The sequence below is a fragment of the Eucalyptus grandis genome, chromosome 7, assembly GCF_016545825.1.
Source record: "Eucalyptus grandis isolate ANBG69807.140 chromosome 7, ASM1654582v1, whole genome shotgun sequence".
Lineage (NCBI taxonomy): Eukaryota > Viridiplantae > Streptophyta > Magnoliopsida > Myrtales > Myrtaceae > Eucalyptus > Eucalyptus grandis.
Genome location: NC_052618.1, coordinates 31,558,936 through 31,584,012, shown reverse-complemented (window position 1 = coordinate 31,584,012; position 25,077 = coordinate 31,558,936). Strand labels below are relative to the sequence as shown.

Genomic DNA, 25,077 nt, shown 5'->3' with positions numbered 1-25,077 from the left:
GAGGTTAGAGTTTTTACTCTGAGCAATGCCTTATGCTTCAAACCAGTAGACTTTGTTACCTTGACTGAGAAACTTGATTTGATGCAGAATCCAGATCAGGCTTCAGTGCAGTGCAATTGCAAGCCCTTGGGCTTCTCTACGAGAAAATATATTGGTGGTTGGAAATCACCACGCCATCAGCTCGCGCGGCATGCCTAAACCAAGTTAATTCCATTGAAAAATTGACACGTGTGCTCGGACATGAAATATGTAGAAAATGAAAAATTAAAATAGGTAGGGTGCTCTTTTCTCTCCCCTCTGGCAGACGGCTGACACAAGTAACAATAAATGTTTGTTACTTGTGGGGTGCTTCTTTAGTGGGGTTCTCTCTCTCCTCTTTTCTTTTCAAGGGCTTCTCTTCACCTGCTCTCTCTCTCTCTCTCTCCGGAGAAAATTTTCGCTGGTTTCTCACTCCATTAACGAAGATGAGGGATTTTTCTTCATCCATCTTCTCTAGAAAAAAGAATATTGAAACGATTTCCACCAACACAGATCAAGCAAAAGGCGAAACCTCGGACGATCAAGGCACGGAAAGTGGGAGATCAATCGCAGTCTCCCAAAAGAATTTGGTTGGAAGCTTAGGTTACTGACTTAAGTTGTCAAAGCTAGAATCAAAGAAACGGTAATGAATTTGAGAAAAGTTTTATTTTGGAAAGAATTTTAGCCCTCTTCAGCATGCAATAGGATGCCAAGCTGATAATGCTACTTTTAGTATGTGGGCGTTGTTTTGTACATTTGATGGGCATGGAGGTGCAATGGCTGCTAAGTTTGCCACGGAAAACTTTAATAAGAATATCATAGATGACGTGGCAAGAAGAGACAAGGATGAAACAGAGACAACTGTGAAGCATGGTCACCTGAAGACAGGTTTGAATTTTTTGAATGAGGAATCACGAGGCGGCTCATGCGGTGTAACTCGTTGATTAGAAGGCAACCACTTTGTGTATAATGCTAGAGATTGTCGATCTGTTCTTTGTAGAGCTGGCACTGTAGAGGCTCTCACATTTGATCATAGGCCTTGTGGGGAAGATGAAAAGGAATGCATTGAGGTTCTCACAACATTCTGTTCATTCTTTACATGTACAAACATACTGCCTTGCAGGTTTATACGAAATAAGTTCTTTTATCTTAGCCACATCCATTCTGTAATTGCTTGAGTGACCAAACTCTGCTTGGGTCAGAGGGCTCGGAATTAAGCCCATTAAACTTTCCACCACAACTTTGCTGTTAGAGTATACTTCGCATTGTAGGTTAGTTCAGGCGAAGCAGAAGACTTTTCCCTCTTTCCTGCCAAAGACTTCTTTCTCTTTCTTGCCTCCACTAACTTCAACAGAGTCGCAAGAAGGGCCAAAGCCTCTGTTTTCAGGGCTGAATCAGCAGCAATTTTCTCCGCAAAACCGTCTATGAGGATCCCTTGTTCATTCCTGCAAATCCCAACCATCGCTCTTTCTCGCTGTTCTTCCTTCCATGAGCCATCAACGTTATATTTCAGCGAACCCTTCGGTGGAGAGACCCACTTCACAGGTGAGTCTGTGGGATCTTGGTGTCGGTTTCGATTTCTTGGGTTCCACCGGATATGAAGTTCTAGATCAACCGTTGCTTGCATACAGTGATTTTCTTCAAGAATTGCCCTTTTCGCAAGATAAAAAGTTAATTTTCTTTTGATTGACAGCTTTGATCTCTCTCCATATAGTTATGAAATGGTCCTCTTGTTGAATAATATTTTTATAAAGCCAAAGTCTGGTAATGGCAAGTGACGATGGACACATTGATGCGAAGTATAATTTGGCCCTGGGTGTCAGGCGCCATTTGTATCAACGGTGATTTGGAAGTCTTTTTCACACTCTTCCCATACAGTGAATATTAATGGCGGAATAATATCATGATATGTTTTCTGAACACCAAGCCTCTACCAAGGGGTCTCATTTCAATTTACTGGAATAAAGGGGCTACAATAATGTTGCTATTTTTCAATCGAGGGCGGTAGAAAGAGCTATGTAATGAGTCTTAAAACCTAGCATTACTGTTGCTTTCTCCATTAAGTCAGATTTTGGTCTTTGACAGCTCGACAATCTGGTGATAGAAGCACAGCAACTTTTTGCTTGCACATGGGATCATCAGCGGCAGAGATTCGGTACTAGAGATTCAACAATTCAAAACCTTAACGAGACCCAAACCACGAGAAAGAAAGAGGAGATGGGGATGGGCCATGCAAACACGGTATTCTCACTTTTGTTAAGCACCAGTCAAATCCTTGGGAAACTGTAAGCTGGGAAGCACGTTACTCTAAGTCCTTACCGACCTAAAATAGAAAAAATAAGGGTGAATCACAAAAATCTTTAAACTGTGGACCATAAAAAACCGCAATCGGTACACATGTCATCTATTAGTTTCTACTAAATGTTATCATTAAATTGCTAAATTAGATGATAAGTAACAATTGACATATGTATTAATTTAGGATTTTACCTTTGGTTTGTCACAAGTATACTAGTTTGTGCTTTTTCGTGATATTAATACCATTTAAAGGAAACTAAAATAGAGATTGTCACAAATGTACATGTTTGGGGTTTTTTATGGTCAGAACATTAATTTTGTGTAAATTTATCATAATTGTATCAGTTTGAGATTTTTAGTGGTGAAAAAATTAGCTCAAGGTAAAATTATTATAGATGTACCAACTTTTGATTGTTTGATGACCACTCTCAATCCTCCTCAATCAATTGTGGACTTAAATTGATTTAATATTTCTTATTAATTCATAGTGTGTATTTATATTATGATTCAATAAATATTGTACTTTTACATCTCAAAACTACATGATACGCTTCAAATCTACTATCGCGACCTATCTCTCGTTGGGAAAAAATGTAGGTCTAGGGATATTGTCCAAAATACGAATCTAGGTGACACCCCAGGTATGTCACTCGCTACACCAGTCTTTTCCATTTGCACTCACAATTATAATTAAGAATGTGGAAGCACTACAAAGTACGTCATCATACATCAACAAGAAAGTTGGAGATCATCTTAATACTCAACCTAGCACCAATAAAACAACATGGGTTTAAGGCAATGTAAAACAATAACTATGCATGGACAAGCTCTCTTTCTTTTCTATCATGATATGTCAATAAGATCCATTAACAACATTACATGTTCATTTACCTAGAAGCAAACAAATGGCATATTATAAGATGCACTGGTATCACCTAATGGTTCAATATCACATACATGAATATACATAAGCAAGTTCATACTTGTCATGCATCTCATCACCATACCCGCCCACCCACAATTGAATCCATACATACCATGCATTTCACCACTACTATGCATACATTCCATACTTGTCATGAATCTCATCATCATTCACAAGTGAGTTTATATTGATCATGAAACTCATTTATAGATAACTTCATACAGGTCATGAAGCTCGCCAATACTTACATAGGTAACTTCATACTTGTCACTGGCCATGATCTATTTAACCTCATGAGGCAACATAAACACTCCTGAGGCATACCCAATGCACTCTCCCCTTTTTTCGGTATACAGTTCGGTTCATTTATCTCCCTTCGCCATCCTAAAATCCTGCTAGGAGCTACTTCTAGTTCAGGTTCTCTTGCCTCATCAATCACTCCCTACCCTCATCAGACTGAGTCATTACAGGCCCACTAGCTCAACTTCCACCTAGTTGGTCCCTAAACCACACACCTTCCAAAGGGGGTCTTGCTTTGACATCCTAAGATTATCTCATATAATCGACAACGTAACATCGACAACTCAAATGATCGACATCGTGAACATTGACAAATCATTACCGTAAACATTGAAAACATAAAGAATCGATCAAGTGATTAATCAACAACATCTAACTAGTAATTCGGTAACTCAGTCAAATTACAAAAATATCACTTCCAAGTTCACACTAAAAAAATTTCATCACATCTTAGAGAAACAATCAAGCACCCCTAAGAAATCCATCAAACAACTCATAGGCACAAAACGAGCTTAATGATCCAATTCAAATTAACACAATATTTCACATACCATCATTAGGAGTTACTTACACATTACAACAAAAGCCAAAACAAATTAACAACCAAGAATCAATCAAGTCGAAAGCACCAAGTGAATCAACCCAATTTAGCACCCAAGGTTTTCACTTACCTCACATAGAAGGCTTGAGAAAAATCAAAGCCTTAATCACCTTATAAGCTCTTGAAAAATGGAATTTCGAAACTTTGATAACACGAGAATAGAAACTTTCCTCTCAAACGAAATATTGAAATGTAAAGATAAAAGAGGAAGCTATCTCTTTCTTTGTTTGCTAAAATAAGCTGGAAATTCTTTTTGAAACTTGAAGATGTGACAGCCGCTTCCCTCTCTTGTCCCACATCGCCTAGGGAGGGAGTCATGTGCTAACTTATAATACTTGGGTCCCTCTAACTGTACATACGCATTTTCTTGGGGTAGTATGGGTTGCCCCGAGAGGAACAAAACCGTGAGGACTTAGTGTCCAAAGTGGACAATGTGTGTACAGTGGAGACCTAGGATGTTACAAGTGGTATCAGAGCCAACTCCCGACCATATGTGGGGCCACAGCAAGAATGATGTTCTGACTTCCGACCTCGTGTTGGGCCACAGTGAGGACGCTTTTCTGTTGAGAGGTGGAGAGTGTGACAGCTGCTTCCCTCTCTTGTCCCACATCGCCTAGGGAGGGAGTCCTAGGCTAACTTATAAGACTTGGGTCCCTCTAACTGTACATACGCGTTTTCTTGGGGGTAGGATGGGCTGCCCCGAGAGGAACAAAATCGTGAGGACTTAATGTCCAAAGTGGATAATATGTGTACAGTGGAGACCCTGAATGTTACAGAAGACATAAGGAGACCTATTTATAGGCCAAAGGAGGTAAGAATAAGTAACTCAAGTTAGGAGAAATGATGACTTGAAATTAAAGAATGTACTAGGTGGAAGTGCAAGAGATATGCTCAAGTTAAAGAATCACAAGTGGCATGATCAATTGGTTCCTTTCAAATGATGTGGCTAAGGGGAATGAACTTAGAAGACCAAGACTTAAAAGTAATAATGACTTTGAGCACTCATGGCCTCATTAAAGGTGACAAGGACCTTGGGTTAAAATCATAAGGTCTAAAGGTTGAGAGGATTTGTGTTACAATAGAAATGCTTCTAATGGCCCTAAGTGAGTAAATAGGATACAAGTGGCCTCATAAGACAAGCTAGAATGAGATATTTTGAAAGGAAACTCTTTGGCCAAGCATGATGAATGTATGAGAATTAAGCCATCTTGCCCAAGCAAAATGAATGGATGAGAGTTAAGTCTTCTTGACCAAGTAAATTATGGGCTACGGTTGTCATGAATGATGTAATGCATTATTTCATTTTTAGCCAAGTTCAATGTCTCATAACAAAACATAAGTTTAAAAACATTTGTAGAGAAAAGAGAAGTGGCTTGTAAGTTGAAGGGAAATAGAGATTTAGGAAATCAATTTTCGTTCAGAACATTTGATTCTTAAACATTTTTGTGTCTAAAAATATTTTCATTTTGAACATCTAATTTTAAACACTCATGAGTATGAAAATATTTTGAATCATCGATGAGAGACATCAAAATCAGGAAAATCTCAATTCAATAACTTTGAAACTTGAATATCATAAAATATAAAATTCAGAGTATATCAATCCCTTTTTACAATTAATAGAATTATAATGGTAACAAAAAAATCATGTCAAATACTATTGTTAAACATGGAAAATTTAGGATGTCATAGCTTACGACCTTAGTATTAGACGCGAGTTCTCCCAAACCCATACCTTGTACAGCATTCAGGTGTTCATGAAAATTTTCTAATGAGGAGTCGCCATTAACCGATTAGGGTAAGTTAGAAACCAATTGAAGATGGAAGTGTACTTTACTTCCTATGTAACTAGAGAATCTACGGTTAGGTAGCTTGGATTAATTTTAAACTTATTCGCTAACATACGAAATGATCATACGTGTGTGCAATCATTAAAATAACAATCAGTAACCAAGGAAAGCGTTAAGAGCAAGGATCTAACATGAAATAAACACCAATCCTAACAAAGCTAAAGGTAAATGACAATCATCATTATGGAAATGCGCAATCAAGGGCATTTGTCTTTAAGGACAATCGAAACCCTAAAGTAAAACCTTAAGGGCTTGTTCGATTTTGAGCATGATTCTAGGTTAAAAGGCTTTCACTTTTTAAAAGAAAGCTTCTTATAAAAAAGCTATTTTAAAAATGTTTGAGGAATTTTAATTTTTCTAGAATTTTTTTGGAATTTCTAGGAATTTTAGAGATTTTACTAATTTTCTTATTTTTCATTTTTCCAAATTCTCCACAATTTTAGTTTTTTTTTGATTTTTTAAATACTTCTTTAACTTTTTAATATTTAATAATTCCAAAAAATGGGGAATCAAACTGGATCCTTGAGCCCAGTCAGAATAAAGGCGGTAATCCGGCTTCGCCGAGATGGGCTAAAGGGTGTAATTGAGTCCATCCTCAAACCCTCTCCAATTCTGACCTTCCTAAGCCTGATTTCAGAAAGACTCCCAAGTTAAGCCCCATGTTTGCTTAACTTAAACCAGGCTCAAATTGAGAAGATCCACAACTAGCCTGCTCTTCTAATAAAGCAAGGCCAAGCCCATACTAAAGCCTCCTTCAAAAAGGGATGGACAAAAACCCGAGTCCATACCCTAATTTTCTATACTTCTCGCTCACTTTTTCTTCACATTCAATTCGTCCACACAAACATTTCCAGAACATAAAACTTCCCTTCTTTTGTCTCCTTCTCTCAGCCTCCATAACACTTACCAAACTTTTTGTATCCATTGTTTTCAGTTAGTGGATTGAAAAAGCTCATTCAATTTTATCCACTAACTCATGAACCTCCAGACCCACAATTTAAAATCAATGCACCAAAATCTCAAGCCACAAACACATAGCCTTTCACCATTGACTACCCGTCATCGTATCGATTCATCCTATCCGTTCCAGCCGTTCGTACACTCCATCTGCTTCATTTCCAGCAAGCATCCCAAATGCAACATCGCAACATGCAAAACAGGAAGCCAAGCATACACCCATGTACTCGAGCCACAGAAAAATGAACTCAAAATGAATGACTTGAAGATGAACATTGCGATTTAAAAAAGAAGAAGAAAGAAACAATCATCAAAATGTTTTGATTCAGGGGATGTTCCCCATACAATAACAAAGGTTCCTTTGGACATTTTTGCAATCGAACAACATACAGCACATTGAGAAGAAGCAAATGACCATTCTAGAGCTCAGACTCGTGTCTAGACCCGTGCCCACCAGAGAAATCAACTCAGTCGAACACAAAAGACTCAAGAACTGCATCATCGTGCTGTCCCCGAGCTGAGAGATCCTTGGGGCAATGGAGGTTCGGACCGAAAAGGCACTTAGCGGAGATGTGGTTACCGGGAAAGTGAGGTCGGGATGACAAGGATAACGACCGATGGTCGTTGAAGGGAACTCAACTCAAGCATGGCCGAGTGACCGGAGAACTCCTTCTCACCCTCAATCGCTCTCTCTCTCTCAAGATTTCTCTCTCTACCAATTCCTCGAGCGTACGTTCACCAGCCAGTCGCCCCTTCACTGAGCCAACTCACTCTCTCTGGCGCGGCTTTTCTTTCTTGGAGTTCCAAAACCACCACGTTTTCTTCCCCTTTTTTTCTCGATTCTCTTTCACGGCCCCCTCTTCCCATTTTCTCAGCCAAAGAAGAACTTCTCCCTGAGTTATCTCTCTCCCTTTCTTTCCATCCTCGTCCCTCTCCCTCTCTCCCAGGACGACGCCAACTACCCCTCGCCGATCATCCTAGCCAAGCGTCGCGCGTGCAACATCCTCCTCGCTCCTCCATCCTCTTGTACCGTCCTTCTATTGTCCTCCTGTCCTTTGTCGTGGGCCTTGCGTCCAAATTGCGCAGAGAAGGAGATAAAAAGAACAAGAGAAGGGGGCTGTGGTTGGGGAAAGGAGACGGTGGCCCCGCCTGCTCGGGGGGAAAATAAAAGGAGGAGAAAATGAAGAAGGGGCCAACCCGGCCCGACTTCGTTTCTTCTTCTCTCTTTTATTTTAAAATATATATATTATTATTATTTTTTATCAACCGATTTTTTTTATTTTTTTAAAATTAATAATAATCAATACTAGTAATGCAAATAATCCTAATGTCTATATACGATGCAATTTAATGGAAATTATTTTGCTAGGGATTAGAAATTAATCTCTAATTTTCTATGCAATTAAAACCATAAATAAATAAGCAAAATTAGATATTAACAGCTACTTATCTTTGAATGGGAGCTCAACCAAGTATCATATTCACAAGAAAATTGAGGATATCAATCCCGTTGTTGGATAGTCGTTCAAGAATGAATCACTAGAACATGCTAAACCAGCCCAACATGGATACGATTATTTGATCCAGTAAATGAGTGACTGAACTTTTTGATTCACAATTTCCATGTTAACAACTAGTAGAGTAAACTAGAGACAAGATAAGGCTTGTCATCAACTATCATGCACTCAATTATTTTTTGCAAGATGGTAAGCTCTCTCCCCTCCCTCCCCCAATCAAATTAGAACTTGTCTTTCTAACCTTTCTCGTGCAAGAATACATTCCAAGTTTGGTCTCAAATGGAGAATCGGCTACTTGAAATAGGGAAACGTGACAAAAAGTTTTAAATATTTTCACTTAGTATCAATTTAGTCTTAAATCTTTTTACTTGATGCCAATTTAGTCCTTTCCAATTAATTTGAATTAGATTTTGCTGATTGGACACTAGTCGGTTAACATAGCATAATCGACACTAACATGGATGACTTTTAATAATATTTTAAGATTTTTTTTTTTATATTTTAGTTTTTTTTTTTTCTTTTTCTTTTCTTTTTCTTTTTCTTCTCCTTCCCCTTCCTCCGCCTGCTCGCCGGACCTTGACGATCGGCCAAAGGCAACACTTAGTGAGCTCGAGGTCAACCTCATTGACCACCAGCAAGGCTTGAGCCCTCGCTAGAGGCCAGGGTTGCTCACGCCAAGCGACGAGGCTCACCCTTGCCAAATTTGACAAGGGTCAAGCCTCACCGGCCATGGACGAGGCCCGACGTCCCCAATTTCAATGAGATCGACCTTGCCCAGCCTCTAATGAGGCTAGCTTGAGGCTGCCCAGGCCGTGAGAGCAGCCTCGCACTTTGGGTTGGCGAGGGCTCATGCCTCGCCGGTGGCCGATGAGGATCGTCAAAGATTTGCGAGGTCGACCTTGACCTCGCCGAAGGTCATCTCTAGTTGGCCGCCAAGGTCTGATGACCGCTAGAGGAGAAGAAAAAAATATAAAAAAAATAAAAGAAAACAAATTTTTAAAAAAATCAAAAAAAATATTAAAATATTATTAAAAGTTGTCCATATTAATACCAATTGTGTTATGTCAACCGACCAATGCTCAGTCTGATCAAAATTAGCTGAAAGGACTGAACTGGCACCAAATGAAGGGATTTAAGACTAAATTAGCATCAATAAAAAGTTTAGGATTAAATTAGCAGTCATGTCACTTGATCTTTGAAGAGCCTCACTCTTATTCCAAGAGGTTATGTGAAAGACTTTGATAGTCCTATACAAAGAGATTTATGAAGAATATTGAGAACTTCAGGGATCCTGTACAAAGAGAATCAAATTATTTTGAGATTTTTATGGCCCTATACTTGTCAAGAGAAAATGCTTATTTGATTATTCCCACACATATCGTGCCGCCATAGATGTCTCAACCACATAGTAGACGAGTACAAGCAAAGCCAATCAAAACCAATGGATTTTTCCCAATACCCATGGAATTTCATAGAGTCTTATCTTGAAGACATGTAACAACCAAGTCTTATCCTAGTCTCGACCCATACCATGAACCTATAAATAGAGAGGGAATCTTTCAAAATTCATGTGACTAATTAATAAAGTTAAAATGTAAGCTTTGTTGTATTATTGAGTTTATAACAAATCTTTCCAGATTTTGTTACTTTGATAACTCTGTAATATTTCTTGTCAGTGTGTAATATGTTTTGTTGGTATATATTGTTGTATGAGTTGTCCCTATTAATCTAATCTCATCTTTATAAGGCGATATGCTACTTGAATAGAAGGCACAAGTTGGGAGAGTTGTAAAAATCCCAAAGTTTTGATACGTTCTTTCAATTGTTCTTCTAAATTTTTCTCCTCTAGGCATGGTGATATTTGAAGGATGGTATTACAATCTTGATCCCATAAGATGAACCGGTTCAGCAAGTACGATTTTCGCTTGCCACTTTAAGCGGATCTTACGGATCACAAAATTTTCCCTGAGTCCAAAGAGTCTTACTATGGAGATTAATGGCATTGAGAGACTAACGTGTAGTCTTTAACAGCCGAGAGGAAGGACTCGTGTGCTGGGAAAGCATACCGCTCTCGAATTTCGATTAGCCCATCCTCTTGATCCTCTCATGACAGAAGGGGGATCAAGTTGGGGTCCATTGGAAACTCTCAAAAGGCCCATCTCTCAGACACCACTGAGAGGAATATCTACAGTCTAAACAGGCCGAGATGGGCTCAATTTGACATCCTAGTTTCTCATTGCAAATTCTCAACTACACCCATGGGCCCGGGAAGGGAACAAGGACTTACCTCTTCGTCTCGAGCAAGGATTCCATTGACTGTAGCATTTGTCATTTCGCCTGAATTTGCAAATTATTTTCGCTTTGGTCTTTGCCAACGATCGTACAAAATCCAGCAGCAGGCATTCTAAAGTAGGAAAAGTCAGCTAGAATTCATGATTTAGCATGGAACTTGACTGAGTCTTTGACCTTGCAGTTCAAAGCCATTTGAAAAGTTTCAACGTAGTCTTTCTTTCATACTTAAAAAGACTGCAGATCTTTTTTTCTCGAGGAAGTAAATTGTGCCGGTTTCTTTTGCTCCTCGAAGCACGTTGCACGGCCTGGACACTGTCCATTGGGCCAAATAAGATATGTTGGGGTTGAAGCTTTTCCGATCCAACGAAGCCATTCTAGGAATCCATCACGGAGGCAACATTTCCAATATAAAAAGGTCTTTGTTAGATCTGAAAATACAATCTCAGGCAGCTTTCAAATTTCGTGACTACTTATTAGATGACCGAAATGCAATCACCTCATCTTAATCTCGATATTGAAAAAAAGAGAGTAAAGAGACGGCATTATATATCATCAAGAATAAATGTTCAACACCTCCGTACCTTCTATGGAGCACGTATTCTCATCTTTGAAATTTATATCCATATTTTCTAGCATAAAATCATCTCAATCCATTTCGAATCAGTCACTTCATATAATGCGTGCGTGAAAGTTAGTACATAGAAAAGTAAAACCTTAAAGCTAAGGTCTCGACTTTTACTTAGTTCCTAACAAGCACTCCAAACTTCATAATTGAACAATGACCTAAAGTCTTGATGCATTGGGATTATTCCCAATTAAAAAGAGATGTGATGGAACAGTTTACTATTGAAGCACAACAATAGAAAATTTTCACGTCTCCATTAGTAAATTGAATCAATTTACTCCTAGTTCAAGAGGATTCTTATGCATCTTAATAGTAAAGTGTAGTTTGATGATGCAATAATGAGTATTTGTTTTCTTGAGAGAAATCTTTTTGTGGAAAAATAAATGATTTGGATGATATGTTTTTGTGTAAAATTGATTGTTTGCATCACTTGCAAAAATGAAGAATGAAATGTATTTTTATTGTCTACAAAAATTTTAGACATAAATTTTATTGAAACTTTTTTACTAATTATTTCAAGTGACAAGCTATACAAATTATCATTTTTGGGGAAAAATTTTCACATTATTTATTTTTTTCGCAAAAGAAACGGAGCCCAAATGCTATTTGAATTAAGATGATTGCTTCACTCACAGAAGAGAAGTCTGTTCTCTCTTCAGTTCATCTAGATTCCTAATGCGGACTGAAGAGACTTTTGTTTTCATTACTGACTTGTCGTGACATTCTTTAATATGTTGATTGTACAGCTTGAGATGTCTCAATATTACTTAGCCAGTTTCAGTAGTTTTGATTCCCTCCCACGTGTTCAAGTTTTGAGCCTAACCAAAGTTGTTTGCTTATTTAAAGGATTGCTTGTGATTTGTGCACGTAGGCTGACTATTTTTGAGAATTTTGGAGGGATTTTATTTGGGAGGATGAAAAAAATAAAAATATTCATCAGTCCCAAAGGTTGCATGTCGAATAACTTAGTAAGTGAGGTCCTCCAAAGACATTAATAAAAAAGATGATGTCCATATATGGAGTCCAAAGCTTGGGAAGCCTGATAAAGCCAAATCAGAGTCAAAACTTGTATGAGCAATACTCTTTTGCTTTACATAATATCATCAAGGTTATTATAGTTTCCCCCTACTTTACATGTTCGTGCATTTGCTTTGGGTGTAAAGTATGAGGATCTTTATGATTAAAAAAATAAAATAAAATAGAAGGATCTTACTATTACAAGGCGCAAATTGTAAAATTTTTCAAAATACGCCCGTTTAAAGTGCAAAGCCTTGCAAATAGAGGATGACAAATAAATTTAAGAGAAAAATTAAGAATACCCCTGTAATTAGGTGTGAAACTTGATTTCCATTCATGGAAGATACTAAATCAGTGCGTGTTATGTAAATTAACTCTCTTCTTATCATTCTAATTTATCGAAACGAAATAATCTTTCTTTCTAAATTTGTTTGGTCATGTCAAAAGAAGAAACAACCCATGCAAATAAAGCAACTCACACGCATGCTTTTCCTACTTTTTCTCTTTTTTTCCTTTTTTTTCCCTTTTCTTTTGGGGTCATCGGAGCTTCAATCATTCGTTAGGAGAGATGGGAGCGCAAAGCTAGCAAGATACCCAGCGGATTGTGTGAAAGCAAAGGGATGTTCTCTCTCTTTTTCTGAATGTGTGCGCTTCTCGCTCGCTTTGAATCTCGCGGATGCTGTCATAAGTTGGTTTCTTCTGGCTTAGAAAAAGTGGAGGGGGAATGTTCCCAAGGACTGGTCTTTGCGCTTCCCTCGATCTTGAATATTTTTCGGCATAAAGTTTAATTCAGAAGAGAACAACATTATAAAAACAAAGGTGCAATGAAATGTGGGAGAGAAAAAAGGAAAGAGGGTGCTAAAAGAGACCTCTGCATTAGATTCTCTTAACGAGGGAAAGGACCCCAAGGCAAAGGACAGAAAGCGCAGAGCCGACGAGACCACCCTTACGTCCAAATCACTTGCAATTGCGTGATTCCAAAAGCAAAAAACTCCTCCATCTTCCCACCTTATTTATTGATTTGTCCCAAGATGAGGAACGAGCCCCCTCTGGTAACCACGTCTCCTTGTTTGCCAGGATGCTTTCTTTTACGCGATGAATTTTCTTGTGAGATAATTTACACGCATCGGAATGACCCGATGGGTATCCCGTGTTATATATATTTATGGTGAGGTACTTGATCGGATTATATCTACCACCTCAAGCTATCCAGCTCTATTTAAGGTTGTAAAATTTTCTGCAAAGTTGAGTAAGTAAATCGTTTGTTCTCCTTTGTACAAAGACCAATGGAACATGATAAAATGAAAAAGCTCACAAATAAGAGAAATCTAGAAGTTTGAGATCTCTCTACCTATAATTTTCTGTTAAATAGTTTTAACTTATGGAGCATATTATGTTCATAAGGATATTTTGGAGTTCAGATATATCACATGGGAGAGTGATCTATAAACTTTTTAGGATTTATCCTAGGTACAATGTTTACAAAAAAAAAAATTCATGAATGCCATAAATTGCAAAGATGTATAGAGTAAGTTCGATAGTTACAATAATATCATATGTACACTTATACGAAATCAATTTTAATACAAATATTATAAAACAATACTGGTGCTTGTGTCAATTTTTTTTTACCTCTATAAATGTATCTAGTAATAGTATGAACAACTTAGTAATCAATGGGAGAACATAGGAAGAAAATCATGGGCTCTCTATCTATCAGAGAGGTGGATGACTGAAACCGCAAGGGAAGATTTTTGATTTGGGGCCAAAAAAAGGGCAAAAGAGAGGGACACTGGGAAGGAGGAGTATGTATCAAGTCAGGAAGAATTACGATGGGAAATGGGAATTGGTGGAGTGGTCACAGATGATTGCCATTAAGTTCTTTTGTTGCAGAAGAGCACATTGCTCTTGAGTAGTTGCAAAACAAAGGCTCTCGAAGTCACTTCACCCTAACTGGAAATAGAAATGATTGTTCATGTCAAATGATGATGATGATGACGACTAACATGCACATCTGAGCACCAAACCCTAGAAAAAGCAAAGGCTTGAGGGTCCTCTCGCAAGGCTTATGCACAAATCAAAGCCGCGCCCATTTTTTTTCCTTTTGTTAGCAGAAACTGGAAATGATTGGCCCTCAATCTTAAGGGGAGCAGTTGAGATTTCCCCAACCTAGGAAGAGGTTTTGTTATAGTAAAGATAGGTATAATTGTCGTCTCAAAAGCAAGATCCCCATTTGACTAATGATAAATTGCTTTTAAAAGTGCACAAAAAAGGCTCATTCCCTTAGGTTGGAGGGAGGAAACAGTTCTCACAATTCTTGCTCCGCATCTCAAAGCATCATCATCATTATCCTAAAGCAAGATTATAGTACATACTAGAATATCATCTTAGATTGCTTGAAAATGAATCATATCCGTTTTTTTTTTTTATATTCACGTAATCTTCTTTCATAAATTTTTAACTTTTTTTTATTAAACGTTTTAACATGATACTAGAGCTAGTTATACTCCTTTCACGTACCTTTGTCCACCTCTCATTAATCAAATTTCACGTGACGAGGGTATTTCTCTTATATTCGCGTGATCTCTCTATCAATTTAAGTTTCTGAATTGAATTTTTAAATAATATATGTAAAGAACGAAAGAAAAGGAAAACAATAAGAGCGTGCATGTATAAATCTCTAGTATTTACAGGTGTATCTTAGCTGAGAGAGAGAGATACATATCATGATTGGTGATGGGATTGAAGTTGTTGTGGGTGTGTGTGTTTTGTCAGGAAAACATAAATCTATGGAAATTAATTGTCGGGGTTTTCTCGGAGTTTGCGATCTCAGCATTAATTTGTGGATCCTTTGCGTCCGGCCACTACCTATGTCTCGCGCAAGGACACCCCCTCTCTCCCCTGTTTCGCAAAATCGAAATTTGTGTAAATATTTCCTGTGTGTCTTGTGACAATAGAGGAAGTGAGGAACGGTAGGCCACGCAAACAATAATAATATGGATCGTAAAACATGATTGCGATGTGACGGATTACGAAATCGGCACCGATTGCCAACTTGTTTTTCTATCGACATTTGATTGTTTCTTTTTTTTTCTTTTTAAATCTAAACCGGTGCTTCATGATATCAGACATCGGTTTCAATTGCTGTGTTCTTTTTTTTCATCAGACATCCTCGAAGACCTTCAACTTTATATTATTTGTAAGACATGATTCGAATTTCAAAACTTATCCAATGTGTTCCTAGGCAATTCTTCTACAAAATACAGAGTCTTCATTAATTTCGCGAACTACAGCTATTGTGGTATATTGCGTTAGTCATGTATTTCGAAAATTTTATAAGAAAAATAAATAAATAAAAGTAGTCTGAAAATAAGGATATATAAATAAAAAGGAAATCAAAGAGAGGGCAGGAGGATTAGCCCGTGATAACAATCTCGAAACCCTAGCCTCGATTCATCGATAGTTGGTGCCACTCTCGCAAACTAACACAATGAATACATAGCCCTTGTCTAGCCACTGCGAGGTCACGTGACCATCGAAGGACCCTGACACGGGTGGACATGATATAAGCCCTAATTTGTGTGTTGACCGCTGCAACGATAGTGCTTGTACCGGCAAAATTTGTAGGCACATTTATGGTAACAAATAAACTTTCGGTATCTCATGGATAAATTTCAAAGTTGTACACAGTTCAGGTGCTTTAAGATATATATATATATATATATATATATATATATATAGACTGGTTTTTTCTTTTTCTTTTTAGCCTTTACGATTTTCGTTCCGACTCTCTAAGGCTGCTGCTTTGCATGACATTTACTCGATCAAATCAAACAGAAAACGGGGCACAGAATACATTGTTAAGTTCGAAATGACGTGTTCCATTGCGATGTCTTACCCGGAAAATCTTCCGAAAAAATGAGCTGTTTTGTTTTATTTTTGATTTACTTTCTTTGTATTATCTAGAGTACATTTTCGTGAATTTTCATTACAATTGAAAAACGTGTGGATGGATAATGAATACACACATATATATTGTATTACACACACACACACTATCATACCATAATGTTATTTTTCGACTTCGACGGACAAAATAAAAGTTCCTTCATCAGTCCATGGCTTGGTTCGATGGATCATACTTTAGTCATTTGTACTTCCACATTTCTTATGATGCGAAGTGTAAATTTAAACATTAGGGTGTCTCTCTAATCAGGCATAATCAATACAATTACATCAGTAACTGATTCAAACAAATTTCATTACTTCCAATGTAACAACTGTTCTACCATTGTAATTAATACTTCGTCGGGATCAACTAGAGCTACTTAGCACAAGGAACAATGATAAAAAGAAAGAAAGGAGAGAAAAGAATATGCGTGTGTGTGTGTGAGAGAGAAACTTCAAAAGGGTACTAGGGAAAAAGCAAAAAAGGGGAAAAGGTCGAGTATTCTCAAGACAAGAGAATTACTAGAAGAAGAGACAACATAGATAGCAACAAAACCCTAAAGATGGGGATAAAGTGTTGTAAACGTGGTGGTGAGAGTGGAATAAAGTGGGGGAAATCGATAATAGCGAATAAAGCAATCTCTCGACGATGAAATTCGATATAAGAGGCCTCTCTCTCCTGTAAAAACCCTCATCTCCTCTCCTTTGATTTCTTGTTTCTTTCCCCCCACTCTTCCAATAGAATATGAGATCTGAAAAAAGAATCCCATCGTAGCCGTAGGTCAGTCGCCTTATATTACAAATGCCAATCCGCCATTTCATATTATATATGTGTGATTTTGCGGCAATCGTGCAATGATAGTGCGGTGGCAATCGTGCAATGATCGTGCGGCGGAGAGCCTTCCAAAAGTGCATGCCTTGATAACTCTTGCGTATGATTGCACCTGTATTTTTTTTAAAGATCGGAAGATTTGCTAATTTAATTATCTCCGTAATCGCTTGAATTGGACGAGCTTGATTCTAGAGGTAGAAAAGTCAGGGATCTTTAGAGCTTACCTTTCAAATTTTGACAGCTCCCAGCCCTTGGTTTTATTGACCTTCTCAAGAGCCTTCTCCCAGGATTCTATTTCGTGTAGAAATTTCTCCTTCTGCTCCTCGTTGCACTCCTTCTTGTGCTTCTCCATGGCCGTTGTGCATAATGAGTTTTCAAGGACAGCATCGTCTGGCTTCACATCGTAAAAGATGGGTAGGATTCTTTTCTACACTGAATTGGATTTGTTGTCTACCATACTTTTGAGCTCACAGAGACACCATTTGCTGCTAGTATAATTTTTTGAGATGATGGGTATGTTGATCTAGGAGTCGTCGATTGCTTGTAGGAGCATTCCCCCAATTTCTTCCTCAACCCGAAGTTCTTCATTATCTATGAAGGCTCGAACACCCTTATTTACCAAGTCTCGATGAAGGAAGCTGGTGAATCCGACTCGAGTATGTCGGCCATGGAAACTCGAGAATACATGATACTTGCCTCCTCCTTCATAGCCGCCACTCGTTCCAACATCGAATTCTTCATGGCGTTTTACTTTACAAATCAAGGTCTCTCTCTACTCTCGCTCTTCTCCCGATTTCTGTTCTTTTGTTCCCTGGAACAAAAAAAGAACAAAAATCTTTTTGGTAATGTCGACTTATTTTTCTATTCACAAGAAAAGAAAAGTGGCTAGGGAATAGATTTTGAACAGAACGTAAGAAATAAAGAAAAAAGTAGCTTCTTGCTCTCGAGAACAATTTCTAGAAATAATTTTTCTTTTATTTTCTATTTTTTTTTTGTTCTTCTTCCTTGTTGTGGCCACACCGCCGGCCCCTGCCAAGCATCAGTCGGCGGTCGTGCGGCGGTCGTACGGCGGTTTTGCGGCAATTGTGCAACGATCATGCGGCGGAGAGCCTTCCAAAAGTGCATGCCTTGATAGCTCTTGCGTATGATTGCACCTGTATTTTTTTTAAAGATCGGAAGATTTGCTAATTTAATTATCTCCGTAATCGCTTGAATTGGACGAGCTTGATTCTAGAGCTAGAAAAGTGAGGGATCTTTAGAGCTTACCTTTCAAATTTTAACAGCTCCCAGCCCTTGGTTTTATCGACCTTCTCTAGAGCCTTCTCCCAGGATTCTATTTCGTGTAGAAATTTCTCCTTCTGCTCCTCGTTGCCCTCCTTCTTGTGCTTCTCCATGGCCGTTGTGCATAATGAGTTTTCAAGGACAACATCGTCTGGCTTCACATCGTAAAAGATGGGTAGGATTCTTTTCTACACTGAATTGGATTTGTTGTCTATGTCGCGACCTCTTTTTTTTTCTCGGCGCCCGTAATCGGGTACGAGCGCCTGAAGGGGGCTAATGGCTCGGCTGAATTTATTAAGCCCGGACTCTCCCAAGTCCACAAATTCACGACTTTAATAGTCTGAGTTTTTAACCTGTAAATTAATTTTAAATTGGAGTCGCCACTAATCGATTTGGGGTGGGTTGATTAGAAACCCAAGTGAAGTATCGGGAGAAATACTCACTCCCGCGCAACCAGAGAAATTAGGATCGGGGACTTGATTACACTAGTTAATCACTAATGCCCTTTCGGTACCTAATCTTGTTTAAACCCTAAGGCTTTTTGGATTTTTGAGGGATTTTCCATGCATGTTTTGGAGGAAAAACATTTTTGAGTATTTTTCTCATTTTTTGGACATAAAAGGGATTTTTTGGTATTTTTTGGAAAAATACAAGTCTTTTGGCTTTTTCTGAATTTTTGGCTTTTTTGGATTTTTGGCATTTTTTGGAAAATATGAAATATTTTTGATATTTTTGATTTTTCGGAAAATAAAATATTTTTAATAATTTTTAATATTTTTCGATTTTCTGGAAATTAAAACATTTTTTAATATTTTTTGAAAATAAAACATTTTTTTTTTTTTTAAAATAAAATATTTATTATTTTATATTAAAATAATAAAACCGACCCGGGTCGGATCCGCGGGTTGGGTTCGACCCAAGTCGGCGACCCAAATGCGGACGAGCCCGCAACGGGCCCGACTGGATTTTTCATCTTTTCTTTTATCTTTTTTTTTTTTTTATAAAAACGACGCCGTGGCCGGGCGTTTGGGGACGCCCGGCCCGGCCCGACGACCCGGGTCCACGACTCCGCTCCGCGACCCGCTCCCTCGCGAACCCTACCCGACCCGGATCCGAATTCGCGACCCGGCTTCCGCCGCCCCAGAATCTCGCGAAACCCTACCCGGTTCCGAGATCGGATCCGCTTCGTGACCCGGAAATCGCAAACCCTAGGGTTTGCGAATCCGCGGCGCCGAAAGGGGAGAGGGCCGAGGCATAACCGCGGGGACGACGGTGACGGCGGCGGCGGCGACAGCGACGACGGCGGTAGCACTACCTGTTCCTGGCGATGGTGGCATCAACGAGGACTAGACGACGGGGGGGTTGTGACGGCGACGGCGACGGTGGCGGTACGTTACCTGTCTGTGAACGGCAGCTTGAACGGCGAATGGTGGCGACAGCGGCGGCTACGATGGCGGAGGGTGCTCGAACTCTGCTCCCTCCCTTTGATCTGGGCTCGCGGGCGTCGAGCCTCCCCTGAAGTCTCTCGGGGGAAGCTTGAATGCTCGCGGCTTCGATCTCTCTCCTCTCTCTCGCTCTCGAGCTCTCGCAGATCGGGGTTCGCTCGCCGGCCTCCCGAAGTCTCTCGGAGGGAGGTCGTTGAACTCGCGACCCGACCGCTTCGCCCTTGCTCGCTCTTTGAGTTCCCCGAAGTCTCTCAGGGGATCTCTCGGAGCTCGCAGGCCTCTCTCTCTTCTGGCCAGATCCGAGCCTCCACCGGCCGGATCTGACCACCTCGGACTCGCTCGCCGGCAGCCTCCCCGAAGTCTCTCAGTGGGAGCTCATTCGAACTCGCGACCCACCCGAGTGCTTCGCCCTTGCTCGCTCTTTGAGTTCCTCGAAGTCTCTCAGGGGATCTCTCGGAGCTCGCAGGCCTCTCTCTTCCGGCCAGATCCGAGCCTCCACCGGCCGGATCTGACCACCTCGGACTCGCTCGCCGGCAGCCTCCCCCGAAGTCTCTCAGTGGGAGGTCAGCCGAACTCGCGACCCGAGTTCTCTCTCGCTCGCTCTTCAACCTCCTCCGAAGTCTCTCAGGAAGAAGTTTCCAAGCTTGCGATCTTCTGGCGTGCCCCTTCGACAACGGAAACGGGGGCCTATTTATAGGCGAGGGAGCAGCCGATCGACGGAGCTTCGGCCGCCGGTCCCCGTGCGCCAAGCGGCCTCCGCCGGCCGAACCGGCGTCCCATCCGACGCCAGCTGCCCCTCCCACGTTCTTATCCGACGCTAGCCGCCCCCCTGCTCCACGTGCGCTACTATTCCTCCACTTTGCTTCGGCGTCGCGCGCGTCCTTCTCTCCGGCGCGTGCTGCTTATCTGGTTTGGGGAAGAAGACAGGGGAGGAAGAAGACAAGGAGAAGGGGCCGGGCTTAGCCACGTGGCTGGGCCTTGCGGGCCTGCGCGAAGGGAAAGAGAGGAAAAGGGGGGAGGAGCTGGGCCTTCGAGTCCAGCCCCAATGGGCTGCTTTTTTTTGCTTTTCTTTTGTTTTTACTATTTTTATTTATCTACTTATCCGAAAAGACAAAATAAATTAAAAACTTGATTAATAAAATTAACCTAATTAAAATTGAGGTGTCAACAGCTGCCCCTCTTTGAAGGTGAGCTCACAGAGGTTGCATTCAAAGACAGACTGATGCCTCAATTTTATCCATGCATGCGTAGCTGATTATATTTTATTTGGGATCTATTATTTTATGTAGGAAAAGAGCAATATAACTTTACATATACTAAGACAGATAAGAAGATACCTTTAGTTACTTACCGGGAGTGAGTGAGATAGGGTGTGAACCCCGAGTTTTGGCAAGTATCAAGGCGTCATCTTACCTGATTATATGAGGAGGTTACTTTTCCAGGGCTCGAACCATTCTTCGGTTACCTGTTAAAACAATCAATGATTTGTCTAGGGCCCGAACCTTTCTTCGGTCGCCTTGACGGGAGACTGCTCTTCCAGGACCCGAACCATTCTTCGGTCACCTGTTGGAGTAATCAGTGGTTTGTCTCAGACCCGAACCATTCTTCGGTCGCCGTGACGGGAAGTTGTTTCTCCAGGACCCGAACCATTCTTCGGTCGCCTGTTAAAACAATCCATGATTTGTCTAGGACCCGAACCTTTCTTCGGTCGCCTTGACGGGAGATGCACCGACCTTTCTCAGGGCATCTCATTTGTGGGTGCCTGATTTGTATCAAGGACACCAGTTGGTACCCGATCTTTCTCGGGGGATGCGCCGACCTTTCTCAGGGCATCGATTTTGTGGGGCGTCTGACTTCTGTCGAAGACACCAGTTGGAACCCGACCTTTCTCGGGAGGATGCACCGACCTTTCTCAGGGCATCAATTTGTGGGGTGTCTGACTTCTGTCGAAGACACCAGCTAATACCCGACCTTTCTCGGAAGGTTGCGCCGACCTTTCTCAGGGCATCTGTTTTGTTGGGGTGTCTGACTTCTGTCAAAGATACCAGTTGGAACCCGACCTTTCTTGGGAGGATGCACCAACCTTTCTCAGGGCATCAATTTGTGGGGTGTCTGACTTCTGTCAAAGACACCAGCTAATACCCGACCTTTCTCGGGAGGATGCACCGACCTTTCTCAGAGCTTCGATTTGTGGGGTGTCTGACTTCTATCGAAGACACCAGCTGATACCCGACCTTTCTTGGGAGATGCGCCGACCTTTTTCAGGGCATCGATTTGTGGAAGATACGTGGACATTCACAAGCATATCAAAGAGTACCTGGATATTCACAAGTACTAACATGAAGGATATTTGGGCCTTTGCAGGCGTCGAAATGGGTATTTGGCTGACCATAGGCACTGAAATGGTACTTGGATGATCACAAGTATGAATTCTTGGGGGATACCTGGATGATCACAAGCATCGGAGGGGTACCTGGACGATCACAGGTATAAACTCTGAAGGAAGAATCAAGGCATACTTGAGATATTTGTGTGGAAATATCGAGGATGGGTCTTGCATATACGTGAAGGTTTCTCACCTCCTGGTAGTGGGAATATCGAGAACGTACCTTGGATATTCATGAAGGTCTCTCACCTCCTGGTAATTGGGAACATCGAGGATGTACCTGGGATATTCGTGAAGGTCTCTCACCTCTTGGTAATTGGGAACATCGAGGACATACCTTGGATATTCATGAAGGTCTCTCACCTCCTGGTAATTGGGAATATCGAGGACGTACCTGGGATATTCATGAAGGTCTCTCACCTCCTGGTAATTGAGAATATCGAGGACGTACCTGGGATATTCATGAAGGTCTCTCATCTCCTGGTAAAGGGGAATATCGAGGACGTGCCTGAGATATTCGTGAAGGTCTCTCACCTCCTAGTAAAGGGAATTTGAATGTAGCACGAGGCTTACCTGGATTGCTGCAGGCACTTAAAAGGGGTAGAAAACCTGGATAGCCACAGGTGTACAAAGTACTGGAATACTTGGATGAACACAAGTATTTAATGATACAACCTGGGACTACTCAGTTGGTCCAAGTGTAAGAAAGCATACCTGGGTAGGCGCAGGCACACAAAGCAGTGGAATGCTTGAACAGCTGCTATTATTTGGGGACAACTCGGGCAAGTTGAGTGTCATGAAAAGGATGTACCTGGACAACGGTGGGTACTTGACGATATGGGGATACCTAGACGGCAGTAGGTATTCCAAGAGATACTTGGTCAGTCACAAGTATCAATACTCTGGGGACAACTCGAACAGGTCGAGTGTCAGGAAAAGGGAGTATCCGGACGGTGGCCGGTACTCAAAGACAACAGGGATACCTAGACAGCAGTAGGTATTTAACAATAAAGGGATACTTGGTCAGTCGCAAGTATCAATACTTTGAGGACAACTCGAATAGGTCGAGTGTCAGGAAAAGGGAGTATCCGAACGGTGACCGGTACTCAAAGACAATGGGATGCTAAGACAGTAGTAAGCATCGAAACTCAAGGGACAATTTGAATAGGTTGAGTGTCAAGAAGAGAGTACCTAGACAGCAGTAGGTACCTTAAGACAAATGTGGATAGGGATATGCTTACCTGGCAATATCTTTGCTCTCTGAGAGTATGTCTGCTATTTGCACAATATGCACACATGATTGTATATGCTATAAATTCATGAGTTCAAATGAGATTCATGCATGATAATTTTGTCAGTTCTGCATCTTTTGATTTCCACTGGGGAAGATTTTTGAAAGACAACCTTCATTTAGAATGTAGATGTCTTGAGCATGCCAGACGAGGGACTTTCAGTCTGAAAGGACTTTCCGCTCACTCTCATGGAAAAGACTATCCTAACCATTGATGCAGGATTTATAAGGACCACACTATCTCACTGTCATCATGTCAGCAAGGGTTCGAGTATTCTCGCAAACAGTACGACTTTACCAATGTGAGAGGTCTTTGTTGAAACTGTGATGAAGTCTTAGTCAGTGGCTCATCGAAGGGGACCATCAAGGTTGAAGCTGATGGATGAAAATGGTGCACGATCACCTCCGGGTTTACAAGTCAAGAACCCTGCGAAAAGAGATAGAATAGTCTTGCTCGTACTTCTTCGAGCGATGCTTATGCACATATGAAATCCTACGTTAATTGAAGTGCCCCTAGTCTGAAGAGACTTTTACAATGGGATGTAACGTAGGCTTGATTCATGTGTAAAAAGGTAGAGCTGGTGATTGCCTTGGCATTTGTCACCAGTCTTTCTTCTCACTGTCAAATGGAGGTTCTATGGACCACAATAGCAACATTTTCTTGGCTGCATTTTTGACTGGGGGGTATTGACCTTGCTTTTACCAGGCACACTGCTTTTTTCATGCCCCTATTTTTATTCCAGTTTTTCATTTATGGGCATTGACCTTGCTTTTACCAGGTACACTGCTTTTTTATGCCCCTGCTTTTTTTTTCATTCTTGTTGCTTGAGAGCTGATCTTGACAAGTTCAATCGAAGCACCGTTATTAGACTCTTGAGTCTTCATCTTCAGTAGGCGCTCTGGGCTATGCTGTTTAAATGGTAGTAACTTCTGTTTTGCCTCCATGTGGGTGAATTTACAGACTCAATTGAGTTGTACAGTAGATACAAGTGCATAAAGAAAGAATTGCTCTTCGTCATTCTAGGGCACTTAAATTAACGCGAGTGTTCATATGCAATAAAGACACCCAAAGATTGATGCAAGTGCAAGCAAGAAAAAATCTATCTCTCTTCTCACCTTGTGATGCTGACTTGCTTTCGACTTGCCCCAGTGTGGGGTGGTTCTTTGACGGGAGCATAGCAGGAATTTGTCATTGTATGGGGCTCAATGGGGTGAGCGATGGAATGCCTCTCACTATTTTGGTTATCGTACCATTCGCGAGAGAACTCTTTACCCTGTAGTCATGGAATCTTCTACACTCATCTCACAAGTGTATAGATGGCGGGAACTGTGTGTAGGATATGGCTTGCCTTTCATCATTCTGACGTGCCTCACCCAGCATGCTCAATTAATCTTGTATTTTTCACTTAGCTGTCTATTCTAATAATTCTAAGTGGAATCAGTGATTTAGACAGACAAAATCATCATGTAGAATTCATCTGGAAATGACATGCA

At 40.7% G+C, this 25,077-nt stretch overlaps 1 protein-coding gene across 1 annotated transcript; it reads right to left on the bottom strand.

Annotated features, from left to right (window-relative positions):
- Positions 1-1,240: 1,240 nt before the first annotated feature.
- On the bottom strand, positions 1,241-17,532 carry LOC120296066. The gene is made up of 2 exons (XM_039317717.1): positions 17,405-17,532; positions 1,241-1,670 (listed from the first exon to the last, which is right to left on the bottom strand). The coding sequence occupies exons 1-2, from the start codon at positions 17,530-17,532 to the stop codon at positions 1,241-1,243; spliced, it is 558 nt and encodes a 185-aa protein (XP_039173651.1).
- Between the last annotated feature and the right edge of the window lie 7,545 nt (positions 17,533-25,077).